The following is an 18,162-nucleotide window of genomic DNA, read 5'->3' on the forward strand; positions in this document are numbered from 1 at the left end:
GCAGGATATAGAATCCTAAATGTTTATGCACTTAATAACAGAGCTATTACCTATTATCAATCAATGTAATTCAAACAGACTGAAAAAGAAAAATCATATGATCATCTCAGTATATGTAGAAAAAGCATTTGACAAAATTCAATGTTCATTCGTGATAAAAATGACAGCAACGGAGTAGATGGTGAGATGCTCTACTATCAATTTATCGGTTTGATTCGAAAGCTAGGACTGTCTTCATCTTTTAATCCCATGGCCAAGCACAGGCCCTGGTACCAAAAAGAGCTCAATAAATATCAGTGAATGAATAAGTGATTGAATCAGCTGTACTGCAGTTTTTACACTGGTAAATGTGGTAACAACATGTAACTATACTGCAGTTTGTAGGCTTTGAGTTTGAGAAAGTCTAAGCCCCAAACCAGATAGACTGTTATTTTGGGCAGCACCGAGTCACTTATAAGTAGGGATGTTTGTGAGTGACCCCGAGAACAAACAGCACAACTTTTCCTCTGGCAGAATGGTGCTGATGAAGCTCATTCCTTCTGGGTGGAGAGATCTCGCCCACAGACTGGACTGCATGTCCTCAAACACTGTGGCATGTGCTGACCGGGTAGGAAGCAGACTCGGCCTGCTACATGGATGCTTTGGGTGCCCTCCCCTTCCTGCTTTTATTTTTAGTAGCTTGCAGAGCCAACAGGCTATAGCTCAGCTTTTTAATTTCCCCCAAACATTTTCTAAATGAGCCATTGTTATCTTTCATCACCATGGCTAGAGGATTATCCGGCTTCATTTTAAGAGGCTATTTTTACCAAGAGATGAGATTCTTCCAGACAAGAATAAAGTTATTAATGGTGGTTTATTAAAATTCTGTTTTAGTTTAGATAATCATTTTGGGGTAATTAAGCAAATTGTATAGACTCCAATGGGACATTAATCCCCAAAGGAATCATGTGAAATGGAGAGGTCTTTAAATTCTGTAGCAAGGATCAGAGTTTGCCAACAGTGACATTTTGAATTTCCTTTGGTAAAAATGAAAAGGGAGCCATGTCAACAGGTATTGGTCCTGGGCGAAGAATTAATTTCATTTCCTTAGAATCTGTACCTCCCCTTTCTATATTAAAAGAGATCACTAAACCATTAAATCAGAGAGCTATGGATTCTAGCGTGGGCCTCACAACCATAGGACCCTGAGCGAGTTAACAGACGACTCAGTCCTATTGTCCTCACCTGTAAAAGGTATAACGATGCTGACCTCTTAGGGCTGCACTGAGGTTAAATGAAACCTTACATATGAAGCACCTCAGCACATAGTATGTCTACAATGAATGATAATTCCCTTCCACTTGACCTTTAAGAGGTCTTCAATAAAAGCTTTACCAAAAAAAATGCAATGCTATTCTGCTGTAATGAATTGGAGAATTGGATCGGGTACCAGGTGGCTTGTTTTCTGTTGAGTACTGGAGTAAGGCCACTCTTAGGTTTTAGGTATATTTGGAATGAAATGAGATACTTTTCTAAGTTGAATTGCTGCTGTTTCAGCAGGTGGTGTGGGGCCAGGATGGCATCCCCAGGAGGCTCAAGTAGGTAGCATGGTATCTTGTAGGCTTTCCTGAGGTCTCACAGCATTCACGAGTTGCCATGTTTGCCCAGGGAAATGGATGGGAAGTGGGTACAGCACTGTCCCCTTATCTGTGGTTTCACTTTTCACAGTTTCAGTACCTATGGTCAACAGTGGTGCGAAGATGTTAAATGGAATATTCCAGAAATAAAGAAATTGTAAGTTTTCAATTGCACGTTGTTCTGAGTTGTGTGATGAAATCCTGTGCCAACCCGTTTGGCCCAGGACGTGAATCATCGCCTTAGCTAGCGTATCCACAGTGTATATGCTACCCGCTTCTTAGTCACTTAGTAACTGTCTCAGACACAGAGAAAGAGAAACTGCATTCACATAACTTTTATTACAGTGTTTTGTTATAATTGTTGTTTTATTATTAGTTATTGTTAATCTCTTACTATGCCTAATTGCATAGATAGATATAGGAAAAACAAACTATATGTAGGTTTCGGGACTGTCTGCAGTTTCAGGCATCCACTGGGGGTCTTGGAACGTTTTGCCTGAGGATAAGGGAGGACTACTGTATTGTGAAGTGAGGAGACACAGGCCTCGACGTCTGCATGTTTCGGTTGTAATCCATGCTGTTATAAATTTACAGAGTGAACTGGGCAGGCCAGTGAGCCTATCGAGGTCTCAGTTTTTCCATTGGTACATCCAGGGAATTTAGGTAAATGTTCTCTCCGAGGGCCTTTTCACTCTTGTATTCTATTAGGTGGGCAGAAAGAGTGCTTGGGATAAGATCATTAATTCTGATTAACATTTATTAGTTCATTCTTTCACCAATATTTATTAAACACCTACTATCTGCTAGGCACTAAAATAGATCCCAGGATTCAGAATTAAAGGTCCCTGCTCTGGAAAGAAGCCAGACACAAAAGTGTTCATAGTGTGTGATTCCAGGCATACGAAACGCTAGAAAAGGTCACTCTTTAATGACAGAAAGTAGATCGGTAGTCTCCTGGGATGGAAGGGAGATTCACTAGGACTGGCTCACAGCGGAACTTTTTGGGGTGATGGAAATGTTTTACACAGATCCTAATACAGAGACCACTAGCCTCATGTGCCTATTTAAGTAAAATTTTAAAAAATTCAGGTCCTCATTCATATTTCCAGGGTTCAACAGTCACACGTGGCTAGTGGCCACTCTATTGCACCGAGCAGGCTTAGAAGATGCCCATCATCCTGGGACGTTCTTTTGGAGAGCACTGTGCTCTCTCTTGACTGTGGTGGTGGTTACGTGGGTGTCTAAGTTTGCCAAAGCTCATCAGAATGTACACTTAAAATGGATGCATTTTATTGCATGTCCATTATATCTTAATAAAATTGATTTGAAATAAAGTCCTACTCTCCAGAAGCTCATAGTCTAATAGAGCAGACCGCCAAGTTAAGTTATAGAGCTGTGTAAGTGCCACAAAAGGGACAAGCCCAGGGTGTCCTGGAAGTCCAGATGTGGGGCAGCTATTCAAACAGGGTCCTCTTAAACCATGGTTAGGGGAACTCTGGGAACTAGGCAGAGAGGGGGAAAGAAAGGTGTTCTAGACAATAAGATCCACTAACACAGAGTTCTTTAGGTGAGTTAGAAAAATATGCCCCTCTTTAGGAGGGACTCAGCTAGAGCATGGACTGGATTTCAGCCTCCACCCATCCTTTGGCTGAGTGTCCTCATGCGAGCCACAGCCTGTGCGGTGTCCTGGTGGCCTGCCACACAGGGCAGGAGGCATATGCAAAGGCAAAGAGCCTCGCATTCATCACTCTGAGTAAGCAGGGGCTGCGGCCATTTGCTTGCGGTCCTTCTCCCCTAGGTCCTGACCTGCTCTCTCAATAAAAATTCACTGCATTTAAGGGAGAGGCAAGTTTGCCACCATCTCCTGTAGGTCACCATCAAGACATCAGTGCTTCTTTTAGTCTGCAAAATGTCCAGCCGACTGATTGATTCTATTACCCTTCTTTGCCTACAGCTACTGCTGTTTTATTATTCAGATATGCAGCTGGGAAGGGTGCTCCAAAGGTGTTCCCTGGGGCCTTAGGATAGCTTTCCCAGTGGCCTTTGACTCATATCCAGCTTCCGGGTTTAGATGAAGTGGGATCTGGCCATGGTACTGAGGACGATCAATTTAGGCAGGGAGATCTTGATTTGGGATAATCTAGGCCTTCGGTAAGTCTCAAAAAAAAAGTTCAGGAGCGTCAGCTTTTGAGGATTAGAAGATTGAAGTCCAAATTCTTTTCTCTGTGACTAGATTGCTGTATGACTCTGGGAGAACTGGGTCACGTCTCTCGAGCCTCAATTTCCTTATCCATAAAGGATAACAAACTTGTCTCTGAATTGTGAGAGGGCATCGAGGGGTGAAGAATGCGACATGGGCTCTGAAAATGGTGTTGCATCAAGAGCTATTTTATTTCTCCTGGCCTTAAAAAGTGTGAAACTAGTCCCCATACAGTGTGTACAGGTTTCTGTCCTGCTTTGGCAGGGCATTGACCTTGCTTGTCAAACAGCTTTCCCCAATGGCTCAATCAGAATGACTCAGTCTCTTCTCTTTGTGCCCCTCCGGAATCCTACTGTTATTTTCTTACAATGAAGTATTGTAAGATGTTTTACTTTGATTTATAATTACTTATGTGCATTTTAACCAGCTTCCTGAAGGCAGGATACCAGTAATTCAGCCAAAGTCACTATGACATAGTGATTAACAGCATGGGCTTCGGAATGAAATCTGGGCTGAGCTCCCAGCTCCACTGCTGAGTTGCTGGGTGGCCAGGCGCATCCCACTCCTCTCTGGGCCTCAGTTTTGTCGACTGTAAAATTGGAGCATAATCAGTCCCTGTTTCATATGGTTATTTGTGAAGATAAGTATAAAGTTTTAACGCAGTGCCTGGGACATCGAAAGAGCTCAATATGTGGTAGCTAACACCAGTTATTCAGGGACTGTCAGGGCTGACGGGGGCCTTGGTATTGTAGTCTAATGCACTGAGCTTACAGATAAGCCCAGAAAGTTGAACTGGCAGGTCTATGCAGACATCATGATGTGTGTTACCCTCTCTAGCCCAATAATCTACATGCTGTTCCCTTAATAGGGGGCATTTCTCTCATTCCTCTTCCCATCTTGAGAAGTCAGGGCTTTGCATTAATTTGACACACTGGCATCGAGCACCTGTTATGTGCATCGCCTCCGGTTAGATATTGGTCCTAGAAGGCCTCACTGGCTTAGTGACCCAACATGCAATGGAGAAGACAGTGGGCACTAACTGGGAATTGGTGAAAGATGGCTGTTGGCGAAGGCTGGCTGGGAAGAGCTCTTAAGAGCAAGCGGGCAGGGTGGTGCACAAGAAAAGCTGCTGACCTTGGGACCAGACAGACCTGGGTTTGAATCTTGGCATACCTATGTATTTGAAGGGGGACCTGGCCAAATCTAGGACAATTATGTAACAAAAGAAATAATGATAGTAGTGGATTATAATCCGTAAAACAAAGCAAATAAATAAACAATTAAATAAATGAGGGAGAAGAGAAAGCTCTAACATTAGAATTCTAAATAATATATATATAGAAGGGATGATGAAAATAGAAAATTACCAACTAGCAAATACCACTGTACTCATTGTTTTGGTTAAGAATTATCAATAGATGATAAAATTAGTGGGTAAAAGTTTGAAGAAAAACAAGGTATTTATATAGTCTCAAATATTACCACGATTCTTATTAATTATGAATTTTACCATGAAGAATCTCGGCAGATACCATCTTAGCCAAGAGATCAGAGTTAACATTATCAATTAATGAGACATATTAACACCATCTGCCTCCTGATGCTCTGGGAAAGGCACAGCGTTACTTCTGTTATTCTTGCCCAAAGCGTATAATCTCAGTTTAAGCGCGAAAAAACACCACACGAACCCAAATTTAAAAACACTCTATCAAAGGACTGGCAAGAATTTTACAAAGTGTCACTGTCATGAAAAAAATAGACAGGGGAACTGTCACAGACTGGAGGACAGTAAGGAGATATGACCACTAAATGCAGTGCAGAATCCTGGATTGGCTCCTGGGCCAGAAAGAGGGCGCTAATGGGAAAACTGATTCAATTTAAATAAGGTCAAGTAAATCAAATTGTATGAATGTAATTTCTTATTTGACAATTGACAATTGTGCCGTGGTTATAGAAGATGTTAATATTTTAGGAAGCTGGGTGAAAGGCTGTATAGGGAATTCTATGCATTATTTCTGCAACATTTTTTTAAGTCTGAAATTATTTCTAAACGAAAAGCTAAAAAAGAAAGAGAGAAAGAGAGAAAGGACACAGAGAGAGAAAGAAAGAAAGAAAGAAAGAAAGAGACAGTAAGGAGATATGACCACTAAATGCAGTGCAGAATCCTGGATTGGCTCCTGGGCCAGAAAGAGGGCGCTAATGGGAAAACTGATTCAATTTAAATAAGGTCAAGTAAATCAAATTGTATGAATGTAATTTCTTATTTGACAATTGACAATTGTGCCGTGGTTATAGAAGATGTTAATATTTTAGGAAGCTGGGTGAAAGGCGGTATAGGGAATTCTATGCATTATTTCTGCAACATTATTTTTTAAGTGAAAGTATTTCTAAACGAAAAGCTAAAAAAGAAAGAGAGAAAGAGAGAAAGGACAAAAAGAGAGAAAAAGAAAGAAAGAAAGAAAGAAAGAAAGAAAGAAAGAAAGAAAGAAAGAAAGAAAGAAAGAAAAAGAAAGAGAAAGAGAGAAAGAAAGGAAGAAAGAATGGGGGCCTTTGGAAAACCTCTCCTCTGAGACTCAGCTTCCTCATCTGTAGAGCAGGGCAGGAATTCCAATCTACTTCACAGCATCATGAGAATAAAATGAAATAGTGCAAAATAGCAATGTGTATGTACTGATCCTGTAAAAAGGTATTCTTGCTGTTAGTAATGGCAGCTCATGTGTCTCGATGAGATGCTTCAGCTGCTAAAACTTCAGAAGGGTTCTACCCTAATGAGAAACATCTGGCTGCAAACTACTTCTTCCCAGCCATTCGATATGACCTTGCCCAAGGAAATAATAATGCCAGCTTTGTGGCTGGATGGCTGTTGTCAAGGAGATGGCGCCAGATAGCCCAGACAGCTGGTGGTAGTGACGTCACCTCCAGGCTTGGCAGAAAGAAAGGCCATGGTGAGACAGAGACAGGGGCAAAGGGCTTCATCTCTGACCATGAAAACAGGAAAAACAACTTTCCAAATAGCCTATCCTTTGTATGATTGATTCTATTTTTAGTTTTCAGGTTCACTAAAGGGTTTAGCACATAATCCAGAAAGATGGCCATTTGCTGAATGAGGCAATGGATTAATCATAAGGAGAACTCACAGGCTCTTATTTCTTTATAGTTTCCAAAGTATCTAATTAGATAATGCAACCATGTGAGCTCAGCATTGTCTGCTCCAGGAGCAAGGAGAAGGGATTCTAGGTCACAGGGTAAGTCAGAGGACTTCCCAGAGGCAGAATCAGGTGCCCAGACTTCCAGTCCTGCAATCGTCCTGCCCACACTAAGATTCACCTCTTGGCCACCATGAAGCAGTTGTCCAAGGAGTAGAACCTGGTGAACACATCCCTGAAATACTGTTGTCTGGATGCAGGCCTCACCTCTCTTAATCCTAAATTCTAAAGTGGACAAAAAAGAAACGAATAAGGAAGACAGGCTGTCTGAAACAATTAGGGCTTTGTAGTTCAGAGGGACCTGAGCTCAAATCCCAGCTCCGCCACTTACCAGCTGTGAGATCTTGAGAAAGTTATTTTTACCTCTTTCAGCCTCAGTCTTCTCATCTGTAAGTGAAATGGGCATAATAGTAGCACCTACTCCGGAGGGCTGTTGTGAGGGTTAAATGAGGTGGTGCATGTGATATGCCCGGTACAAGTGGCACATAAGAGATGCTCAGAACTTGTAAAGTCCTCTTCATTGTTTCCTTTCTCAAGAGCTTTCATCTGCCGGATGGAAAGTTAGTTCCTTCATTTGGGAACTGATGATTTGCACTCAGCCTCCCTCTACCAGAACAGAGTTGGTTGTGCATTAGTAGCTTTAAAATACATACAAAGAAATCACCTTGAGAGCTATGAGGTCCTGAGCCATCCGTCTAGTCCAAACCTGTTATTTTACAGACGTAGAAACTGAGGACCAGGGAAGAGGAAAGGTCAGCCGAAGGTCACAGAGAGAGGGAAGCCCAACCAGGGTGAGAATCCTGATACCCCAGCTTCCCTGCTACTGGATACACTCATCTCTTTCCTGGGGCAGGGCATGTGGAGTGCTAACTGGTTCCCATGCTCTCTCTCAGGCTGTTATTTTATTGCTGATTCTGGGGGTGTTTGAAGATGTGGTGAAGGAAGAGGGACAGGAGCAGACCATGAGCTTTGTAGGTTTCGCTCAGGGGTGTGTGTGTGTGTGTGGGGTGGGGTGGGGTGTGGGAAGCGAAAAGGTTGGGGTAGATATGGAGAGAGAATGGGATTTATGGGATTACCATTGATTAACTGACATTATCTCAGGTCATCGCAAAAACCTTGCAGGATAGGTTTTAGCCCCATTTTCCAGATTGATTTAATCTTTCATTCAATACATAGTTTTAAACACCTGCTGGATGGCAGGCATGGTGCTGGGTGTTGGAGGAGATAGCAGGAAACAATTCAGAACACAGTCTCTGCCCTTACGGAGGAAAACGTTAAAAAGAAACCCACATAAGTCTATACTTGCAAAATGTGGTAAGTGCCACAAAGGAAAAACACGTTGCTAAGAATATAAGAAAGATTATATCTAGATTAGAGAATTAGAGAAAGCCTCTTTTGGAAAGAGGCCTTAAATTGAAGAGGAATGAGGAAACTGAGGCTGAGGGTGGACTTACACATAATTACAGGGAAGGTTACCATCCATCCACTTACCCATCTTTTCAAGTTATTTTCATCCAGGACTCTCCAGACGGCCTGCAGAGGAATGTAGCAACTTTGAGATGGGAAGATGAAGGTTGAGTTTACTGGCCAAGCTCTGCACCATATCATCCAGGTGTTTGACGATGGCTCTGTGCTTGAAGAAAAGCAGCCAGGGTTATGCAGAGAGTCCTGATGTAGCTGGCAGGGCCAGTGGATTTGGCTCCAGTTCACAGATTTACTGTGCGTGACTTGAGGCAAGTCACTTCCTTTCTCTGTGCTTCCCAGTTTACTGACCTCAGGTGCATTTGAACCCTAAAGGTAATAACAAATCACTAGGCGAGAGATCGGAGAGTAAGTGCCGCTGACCACTGGCTCATAGGAACGAGCTTATTTGTTTCAAACTAAGTGTGCAAATTGCTACTTGAGTTAGGATTGTACAGGTAGGATTCTTCTAAAGCGAGGAGGCACCCGATTATCTGAGTTTCAATTCAAAGCGGAAGCCTTTTGGAAAGGCAGACTCGAAGGTTCGGGGTCATTATTCTAGCAAAGCACATACCAGTTTATGAACTCGGAGTGTCCAAGAGGAGCTGGATTCCCAGCTCCCGCTTAAATTAACGGACCAAGGCCAGCTTTCGCCCTTAACAAAGATGGCGCCCGCGCAGGCCTCGGCCTGAATGCCCTCACAAAAAATGGCAACCTGCCCCTCTTTCCTTAGTCTTGCTGGCCCAAGTGCGGAGGCTCTGCCCTTAGTTAAGATGGCGCCCGCCCGCGCTCCCTGCCCGGCTTCGGGGCCCAGCCGGTCGACTTCACTGCACGCGCCTCAGTGATCCCGCCTCGTTTCCGTAGGAAGAAGCGCCGGGAAACATGGCGGTGGCTGCGGTTTGAATTCCAGCGGCGCCGCCAGAGTCCGAACAAGAGCTGGATTGGAGGGGGCGGGGACCTGGAGATCCGGACGGATAGCGATCGCGGGGGAACGAGCGGTGCCGCCACCACGGACATCAATGCTTCCACCTCCTCTGTGTCCATGATGGAGTCGGTGTTGGAAGAGGACGTCACCCTCCCCGGGACTCTCAGCGGCTGCAGGTGCGGCCCGGGTTTTGGGGGTTCCACTGGAGACTTGGGGTTTGCTCTTGAGGGTGTTTGAGGGTTTTCGGACAAGGGCGGTGTATGGGGTGTGTATCTTGGGGGAGAGTCTCTTTGGGGACCCACCAGCCGATACTGAGTGTGGGAGACCCGGGGGTCCCCGCCCGCACCACACCCTCCTCTTGTATTTCGGGACGTACTTGGAAGAGGATATGAGGGACAGGTAAGGGGTTTTCCGAAAGAGCGGGAAGAGGGGGACCTCTTGGAGTGTGCCATTAATGGGGGCTGGTTTAGGGCCGGTTCCTTGAGGGTACTTGATGGTTCATTCTGGTTTAGGGCTTTGCTTTCTTATGGGGAGTGAGGTTGGTTTGTCCAGACTTTACTTACGGGGTCACGTAGTGGCCACCAAGACTGAAGCAATGGAGGGCAGTGGTTAAGAACCTTGGCTGGAGTTGAACAGACTTAGATTCAAATTCAGTCTTTAACTAGCTGTGTGACCTTGGTAGAGTAACTCAACTTGTTTTCCCTTCCGTAAAGTGGGGCGGGTAGTAATATCCACCTAACAGAGTTGGGGTGAGGATTAGAGGAGAGGGTGGTGCCCAGCAAATTTGCTTAGCAGGTGTAGTGCCTGACACATAATCAGTACCTAAAGAATAATTGTGTTGCCACTACCACCATCCTCATCAGTAGTAATACAGATTGGGGAATAATGACCGAGAGTGGCCTCTTAATGGACTTGTCCCAGGAGGCATGTGGGTTCTCTCCTGCTAGGAAGGCCTGACAGAGCTTTGCACTGCTTCAGGGCTGGGGTCCTTTGGTTGTGGGGCTCCTGGTTGGACAGTGGGTAGAAGGATGCAGAGAGCCTGACTGAGAATCTGCATGTTTTTCCAGGTCTGCTAGGGACAGGCTGCTGCTTTTAGTCAATAGACCCTAATTGAAAAGGTGACCATATTATTTGTTGGGCAAACCTGGACACTTTTAAGGGCGAAATGGGCACAATTAATATTTACATCTGGGCAGCAGGTATACCCAGGTCCAATCTTGGACAAACCTGGACAAATGGTTACTTTGTTTATTGAGAACCTACTATGTGTAAGGCAGAGCAAGGCCCCTTGCAGCTTCTGCCTAATTGGTAGTTCATTATGTCCCTTTCTCTTCATCTTACTATAACTACCCCAATATATTGGGGTACGACCTCTCACCTGGATTGTCCTATTTTCCTTCATGCCTCATAGCCCTTTATACTGCAGCTTGAAAGCTCTTTCTAAAGTGTAAATCTGATCATCACAGTCTGCTGCTTTGTATGTTTAATGCTTCTTATTGCCATGAAGATAAAGTCCATTATTCTCCATTATTACTCTCTCAGATAGCTTTTCTCATCTCAGTGCTAGTTGGCCAGATCTAGCTGAATTTCAATCTCAATTTCTGCCATTTAACAATCCTGAGACCTTAGACATGTCACTTACCCTCTGTGAGCCTCAGTTTTTGTCATCTGTAAAGCGAGTGAGTCCAAAAGGGTTTAGCCCAGTGTCTGACTCAGAGGAGCAACTCAACAGATGATCAGGTATTCTCCTTACCTCCTCCCCCTGACTTTGCAGGACTCAAGGGCTACGTTCCTGGCAGCTAATCTCTTACCCGCTTCAGACCCTCCCAGGCTCCTTTCCACATTCAGGATGAAGTTCTTGAATATGGCTTCCAAGTTCTTCCCTGATCTGACCCCTTCTACTTTACAGCCTCCTTTGTCTTTCCTTTCCCTACCCTGTCTTCTCCCTAAGCTCTTCCCTCTGCCCGGCTGCCAAACTCTTTGTCATGAAGGATCTTGCCTTGTTACTGCTTGGCCTATGTACTCGCTGTTGCTGCTGCCTGGATTGGGATGAAGTTCTTGAATATGGCTTCCAAGTTCTTTCCTGATCTGATCCCATCTACTTTACAGCCTCCTTTGTCTTTCCTTCCCCTACCCTGTCTTCTCCCTAAGCTCTTCCCTCTGCCCGGCTGCCAAACTCTTTGTCATGAAGGATCTTGCCTTGTTACTGCTTGGCCTATGTACTCGCTGTTGCTGCTGCCTGGATTGCCTTCCCTTTGCCCCCTTTCCCATATTAATGTCTATTATTTTTCAGGTCTTAGTTTAAATGTCACTGCAAGGAAGCCTTCACTGACATCCCCCACCCCCAGGTGGGTCCTGTGTACTCTTCTAGCCACCTTACCCATCACTGAACCTATCTCAGCCCTTGTTCACCTCATTGAATTTTATTGGTTAGTGTCGTCCAACAGAAATACAACTTGAGGGACATATGAATTTAAAATTTTCTAGTAGTCACATTAAAAAAGTAAAAGGAAACAGGTGAAATTAATTTCCATAATGTATTTTATTTAACTCATTTCCAAATATTATCATTCTAACTTGTAAACAAAAATTATTTATGAGATATTTTATTCTTTTTTATCTTACTGAGTCTTTGAAGTCCAGTACCTATTTCACACTTGCAGCACTTCTCAGCTTGGATTAACCACATGTCAGGTGCCCAGATGGTCCATGTGGCCGATGACTCCTGTATTATTGGACTGTGCAGGTATGCTGTTAACTTGTCTGTCGCCTAGGTTAGACTGTGACTTATTTGAGAGCAAGAGCTGCATTTTAATCTTGGTAGCCCGAGTTCCTGACCTGCTATCTGGCTCATAAATGGGGCTCAGTAGCTGTTTGTTAAAACACTGAATAAACAATGATCTTTTGAGGTGATAGTATTATCCCCTTTTTACAGGTGAGGGCATTGAGGCTCAGAGAGGTGAACAAAGTCTAGGATCCACAAAAAGTACATGACCGAGCCAGGATTTAAATCCAGGCCTACTGATCCAAAGCCTGAATCTCATACCCTGTCCTACTAGTTCTCTGAACCTGTTCCGAGAGGGTTTCACGGAGCTGCTGGGACTTGAACTGGACCTTAACGCCTGGCAGAGATGTCCCGAGAGACGGTTCTCCATTCTGTGGTCACAGTGGAAGAGGAAAACCCCTAGAATAAAATCACTTTGTCTTCTGCTACCATGAGCACTCTTCTGCTTGGTAATTTCCAAGCCCCAGTTTTAGAGACTAACCAGTTTGTCCTCAGACTTTTGTTGAATTAGGTCAGCGTGCATCACTCTCTCCAAACCTGATCACTTTGGAGTGCCCCAGAGATCTCCAACCCTGTGAAATGCAGGTCTGGATTCCTGCCCCAAGAACCTTGCCCAAGCTACCGCCCTTCGTTAAGCCCTGCCTGGTGGTGTCCAAAGAATCTGGGCTTTGTACTCGGGATGACTAGGTATGAAGCCTGCTTCAGCTAGTTACTAGATGTATTGCTTGAGTAACTCACTTAACCCTTCTGAGGCTCTTTCTCTTGGGAGCGATAATATCTATTTTATTGGGTGTCTGGATGAAGCAAGATTGAATGTATTAAGTGCCTGGCACCTTCTGGGGAGTGCATTAAATTTCAGCTATTTTTGCTATATTGTTACCATGTTGCACTTTTTGCCGCTCCCTAATTTAGCTCCCTAAGACATGTACCCAGCTTGTTCATCTGTATAGGATCCTCTGTTACATGGCCATTAAGTGCTTGCTCTCTGCCTAGGGGCAGACCGAAAAAGAAATGTTTTCCTGTAAGTTTGTAATTTCCTAAGAGTTTGTACACAGTTTATTTATGCTTTCTCAGGCAAAGCATGCCTTCAGGAATTTTGTAGGAGGAGGTGAGAAAGAGGATGACCTTGGATCAAGGGGTACCCCTTGGCTGTGACTTTGGATCAGGGGTACCTCTCGTCATTGGTGTGAGCTCAGTGAGGGCAGGGAGCACATCTGGCTTGTTACTCAGTATATTTTTAGACCTAGGACCTTGTCTGGCACATAGTAGAGGCTCAATAAATATCTGTGGAATCTATCAATTTTGTTCAGTCTCTCTTTGAAAAGATAAACATAGGCTCCATATTTAGTAGGGAAATGCTGCTTCATAATCATGGAAATAATGCACACTCAGTCTCAACTGGTACAGTCTTTCTGGAACACAATTTGGCATTATCTATTAACATTAAAAATATACCTGCAGGTTTTTTTTCTTTAAATAACTTTATTGAAATATAATTTATATGCCGTTAGGTTCACCCATGTAAAATATACTATTTAATGATTTTTTAGTATATTTACAAAGTTACGCAACCATCACCATAATCTAATTTTAGAACATTTTTATCATTCAAAAAAATGTGCCCAATAGCAGTCGCGCCCTGTCTCAGTCAGTTTGGGCTGCTCTAACAAAAGAACCACAGACTGGGTGACTTAATAGACAACAGAAATTGATTTCTCACCGGTTTAGAGGGCTGGAAGTCCAAGATCAGGGTGCCAGATTGTTCGGGTTCTGGCCAGACCCTTACCTAGGTTGCAGACTGCTGACCTCTCGTTGTACCCTCATGTGGAAGAGAGTAGAGGGAGGAAGCAAGCGCTCTCAGCTCTTATAAGACGGTTAATCTCATCATGACCTCATCTCATCCTCATTACCTCCCCAAAGCTCCGCCTCCTAATACCATCACGCGGAGAGGGTAGGATTTCAGAACGTGAGGTTTGTGGGGACACAAACATTCCGTCCAAAACACTTCTCATTCTCCTTCCCGCATCGCAGTCCTGGGCAACCACAGTCTGCTTTTCGTCTACAGAATTGCCCATTCTGGACATTTCCTATAGATGGGATCTTACAGCATGTCTTTTGGGAGGTTCATCTATGTTGTAGCATGTATCAGTACTTCATTCCTTTTTATGGCTGAATAATAGCTCATTATATACATGTTCCACATTTTGTTCATTTATTCATTGGTTGATGACATTTGGGTTATTTCTACTTGCTTAGCTAGTACGAATAATGTTGCCTCTTGCCATGAACATTTATTTGTATGCAGGTTTTTATATGGACATATGCTTTCACTTCACTTTGAGTGTATACCTGGGAGTGGAATTGCTGGGTCAGATGGTAATACTTCGTTTACTGTCCAACTCTTTTCCAAAGTAGCTACATCATTTTATACGCTCATCAGCAGTGTGCGAGGGTTCTATTTCTCCATAGCCTCGCCAACACGTGCTATTGTCTGTCTTTTGGATTATAGCCAGTCATCCTTGGAGATATGACATGGTATCTCTTTTGGTATTGATTTGCATTTCCCTAATGACTGATGATGTTGAGCATTTTTTCTTGTGCTTATTAGCTATTTGTATATTTTGAAATTCTTTGCCCATCAAAAAAATGTGACTGTGTTTTGACTCAGCAATTCTCGATATCTGTCCTCGAGAAATCCTCATACCAACGAGGCCGTATGAGGATATTTATGCAGCATTGTTTGTAAAAGGAAGAACTTGGAAGGAAATTGAATTACCTCAGGGTGTTGGGTAAATACAGATCCTTTCAAAAGTGTCTTTCAGACTGTTACCCATTGGCAGCTCATGAAATTCAATTTAGTCAGTTGCATCCAGATTTTTAAAAAATGGAATAGAAGAGAATAGAAAACATTTCAAGAATTAAGCATAACATCTTTCCTTCTGTGGATTATGGGCAATAAAGTTTGAAAAGTAGTGCTGTAGAATGCTTTGGAGGAGTTAAAAACATTGAGGCAGATCTATTTGTGCTGTCATGAAAACACCTTTAGGACACATTAAGTGAAGAAAAGATGCGGCAGAATAACATAAACAGTTTGATTGCATTTATTTTTAAGCCACAAAATAAAACTATGTCTTTATGTATGTAAATACATAGAAGAAGTTCTGGAAGGCTACATATCTTGCTGATAACAGTGGTTACCTCTTAAGATGGGAGTGAGGAGTAGTCAAAGAGAGCTGTAGGCTTATCTATATTTTTGTGTTTATATATTTATTATCTAAGGATAAATAACATAGAATGACCAGTGAATTGTTGAAAGACAAACTAAACTTGTTGGTGTAATTGTTTTCTGAATGTGATGTCCAGTCCCAGCCACGGCTCTCATAGCACTTTACCAGTGAGGCGCTTAGGCCTTGTTGGGCCTGTGATGTGAATGTACATGCAGAAAGAGATCGCTCCATCTGAGTGGCTGGAGAGCAAGGTAGGAGGATGAGGTGGGGAAGCTCAGGTGAGTGTCCGTTCGTTTACTCAACCCAGACTTTGTTACTCGACAAACAGTAGCTGCAATGGCTCTGCTCTGTGTCGAGCAAGCCCTGGAGATCCTCTGCCTCGGTTCTTCCGGACCTCGCCACAGCCCCCTTGAGGAGGGTATTAGGGGCACCAGGGCGATGTGGAGGCTAAGAACGTGGGCTCTGAAATCAGGCCAGCTTGGGTTTTGTAGCTTATTAGCTGTTCTGGGCCTCTGCTTTCTCATTTTAAGAAATGGCAACATTTAAAAAAAACTACCACCTACCACAGAAGGGCTGTGGCGAGCTTTCAATGGGAGGCTGCTCGTCCTGTCCTGAGTGATGCCGGCTCAGCGTGGGTGCCCCACAGAGTGGGCTTGTTAACGATTATGCCGTTTTTTGCCGAATTTTGGTCTCAGCTTTGCCACAAACATTTTGTGATTTTTGAGCAGATAAGTTCCTTTCCCTTTCTGGGCCTTAGTTTTCCCCATCTATACCATGATAAAACCATAGCTAAGCCCTCGTCCTTTGCTTGCATAGTTTTGATTTCTCATGGGGCTCCACGAAGCCCCAGCTTTAGTTCTTAGGCTAAAATGAGTGATCAGAATGGGAAGAGGGAGCTACCTAGAGTTGGAGGGGTGGCGGGAACTGAGTGCAGTGTGCAGATGGCAGATTCATAGCCTTTTAAAGATGGGTAGGTAAAGCCCAAGTGGAAATTTGGCAGGAACCAGATAGGAATTTCTGCATGACATAATGGTTTCTTCTAAGATTTGGGATGTCAAATTCATTTTTCTTTTCTTTTTTTTTTAAATTTTTTATGTTCTTTTTAGGTGAGGCAACCCTTGGTTGACCTCACATATTACAAGGACCTTGTCAGTTTATAATCCCTTATTTTTAAATTTTTTACGCCTATAGCACCTGGTCTTCCTAGGTGGTCTCCCATCCAGGTACTAACCAGGCCCAACCCTGCTTAACTTCCAAGATCAGATGGGATTGGGCTTGTTCAGAGTGGCGTGGCCGTAGACTCAAATTCATTTTTCAAACTGCTGTTTGCCTATTGGAAACTTGTCTAAGACCAGATTCTTTGGCTTTGCCTGCCAGGTAGTTTTCAACCACGATTGATCTTGGCTTAAGTAATTGATGGGCCGTTTTAGCCAGTGAGAGTAATTCAATGGCCGTGGTGGGGAGAACCGCAGATTAGAAATGGAGAGACTAGACTGTGGGCGAAGCTTGACCCATCACCTGGTGTGTGCCCTCGGGCCTCTGGGTCACCATCTGCAAAAGGTGGTGGTTGAACTTGATTTTAATTTTTAAAATTCAGTTTAGAAAATGGAGTTTGTCCTTCTGTGATGCTTATTGGAGGAAAATGAGAATTATAGAAAATTCAAATGGAGGAAAATACCTCTTATTTTCCTACAAATAATGATTTTTAATATTTTCTTTGTCTCATTATGTATTTATAGCCGACTTCCCGGAAGGATTTGAGGTATATATGTATTTTTTTCATAATTGAGGATATAGTCTACTTAAGTTTTTTTTCCAGCTATTTTTATAGCAGACATTTTATGTAATCATTCTCTTGATGTTGGAATTTTATGTTATCCAATTTTTTCTTGGCCTTTGTCTTAGAGGTGCATTCCAACTTTAAAGTTTGGTGATCAGGCAAAATTATCTCAGGAGCCGAGTGGACAAACAGCCAAGAGGTCGGGCTTAGCTTCCATCATCAACTTCTAGTTTACAGCTTGGGACAGGAAAGCATCACTGGGGTTTAGGCATGAAGGGCTCGGATTCTGGACTTTGTTCTCCACTTAACTATCATGTGACACTGGCTAAGTCACTGAAATTATCTGAGTCTTAGTGCCTTCCTTTGAAACATGCATGGATGCTCAGGGAATTGGGTAGCGCTCATGATGGTAAATCCTGTATAAATTATAAAGCACTATATGTTTCAAGTCGACAGTGATATTTTGCTCCCATTTATGGGTACCCACAATATGCCAGGGACCTTGCCGGATGCTTTGTGTCTTGTTTAATTGCCAGTTAACTCTGCGAAGTAGCTGCTCTTCTCTTTTCACAGATGAAGGAAGCAAAGCTTGGAGAGGTATGTGGCAAATCTTAGAACAGAGTCCAGGGTGATGTCTTTTGTGTTGAACCACACCTCCTATTATGGTTTAGTTTTCTGTCGATGTCACCAGATCTTCCCTGAACCTGTTTTTATAATTCACCTAGTAAAACTTCTTGGATCAGTGAATTTTACATTTTTGTTTGACGTTCTTAAAGCATCTGAATTGGTGCCTGATTCTTGGAAGCTTAATGTTTGGTTGTGATAGGCATTTTAGTAATCCTAATGGCAAAAACAATAGATGTTACTTATTGAGCGTTTACTATGTACTAAGCGTTTATTTACATTAACTCATTTAATCTTTACAGCTAGAGGGTGGTATCCCCTTGTAACAGATTAAGAAA

At 43.2% G+C, this 18,162-nt stretch overlaps 1 protein-coding gene, 1 long non-coding RNA gene and 1 other non-coding gene across 10 annotated transcripts in view; 1 reads left to right on the forward strand and 2 right to left on the reverse strand.

Moving 5' to 3' along the window:
• Positions 1-33: 33 nt before the first annotated feature.
• Positions 34-9,207, reverse strand: LOC112484025. Of its 2 annotated transcripts, none has more exons than XR_003047862.1 (3): positions 8,514-9,207; positions 7,354-7,409; positions 34-4,405 (listed from the first exon to the last, which is right to left on the reverse strand). It is a non-coding gene; the product is annotated as an uncharacterized LOC112484025 (long non-coding RNA). The 2 variants fall into 2 exon arrangements; XR_003047861.1 differs by having other exon boundaries at positions 7,354-7,568.
• Positions 9,208-9,256: 49 nt separating this feature from the next.
• The window catches only part of CDK5RAP2 (CDK5 regulatory subunit associated protein 2), a 157,747-nt gene continuing 148,841 nt past the window's right edge, over positions 9,257-18,162 (forward strand). For 2 of the 7 annotated variants that reach the window (XM_025050455.1, XM_025050459.1), the window contains exon 1: positions 9,298-9,584. In XM_025050455.1, the coding sequence (XP_024906223.1) occupies positions 9,526-9,584 (59 nt within the window). In that variant the 5' untranslated portion in view covers positions 9,298-9,525. Of the gene's footprint in view, positions 9,585-18,162 lie in introns of all 7 variants that reach the window. The other 5 variants (XM_006917083.3, XM_006917087.3, XM_025050458.1 and 2 more) reach the window with 4 other exon arrangements.
• On the reverse strand, positions 16,603-16,721 carry LOC112484062. Its single transcript, XR_003047877.1, has one exon. It is a non-coding gene; the product is annotated as a 5S ribosomal RNA (ribosomal RNA).

This window comes from Pteropus alecto, unplaced genomic scaffold (genome assembly GCF_000325575.1).
Source record: "Pteropus alecto unplaced genomic scaffold, ASM32557v1 scaffold226, whole genome shotgun sequence".
Taxonomy (NCBI): domain Eukaryota; kingdom Metazoa; phylum Chordata; class Mammalia; order Chiroptera; family Pteropodidae; genus Pteropus; species Pteropus alecto.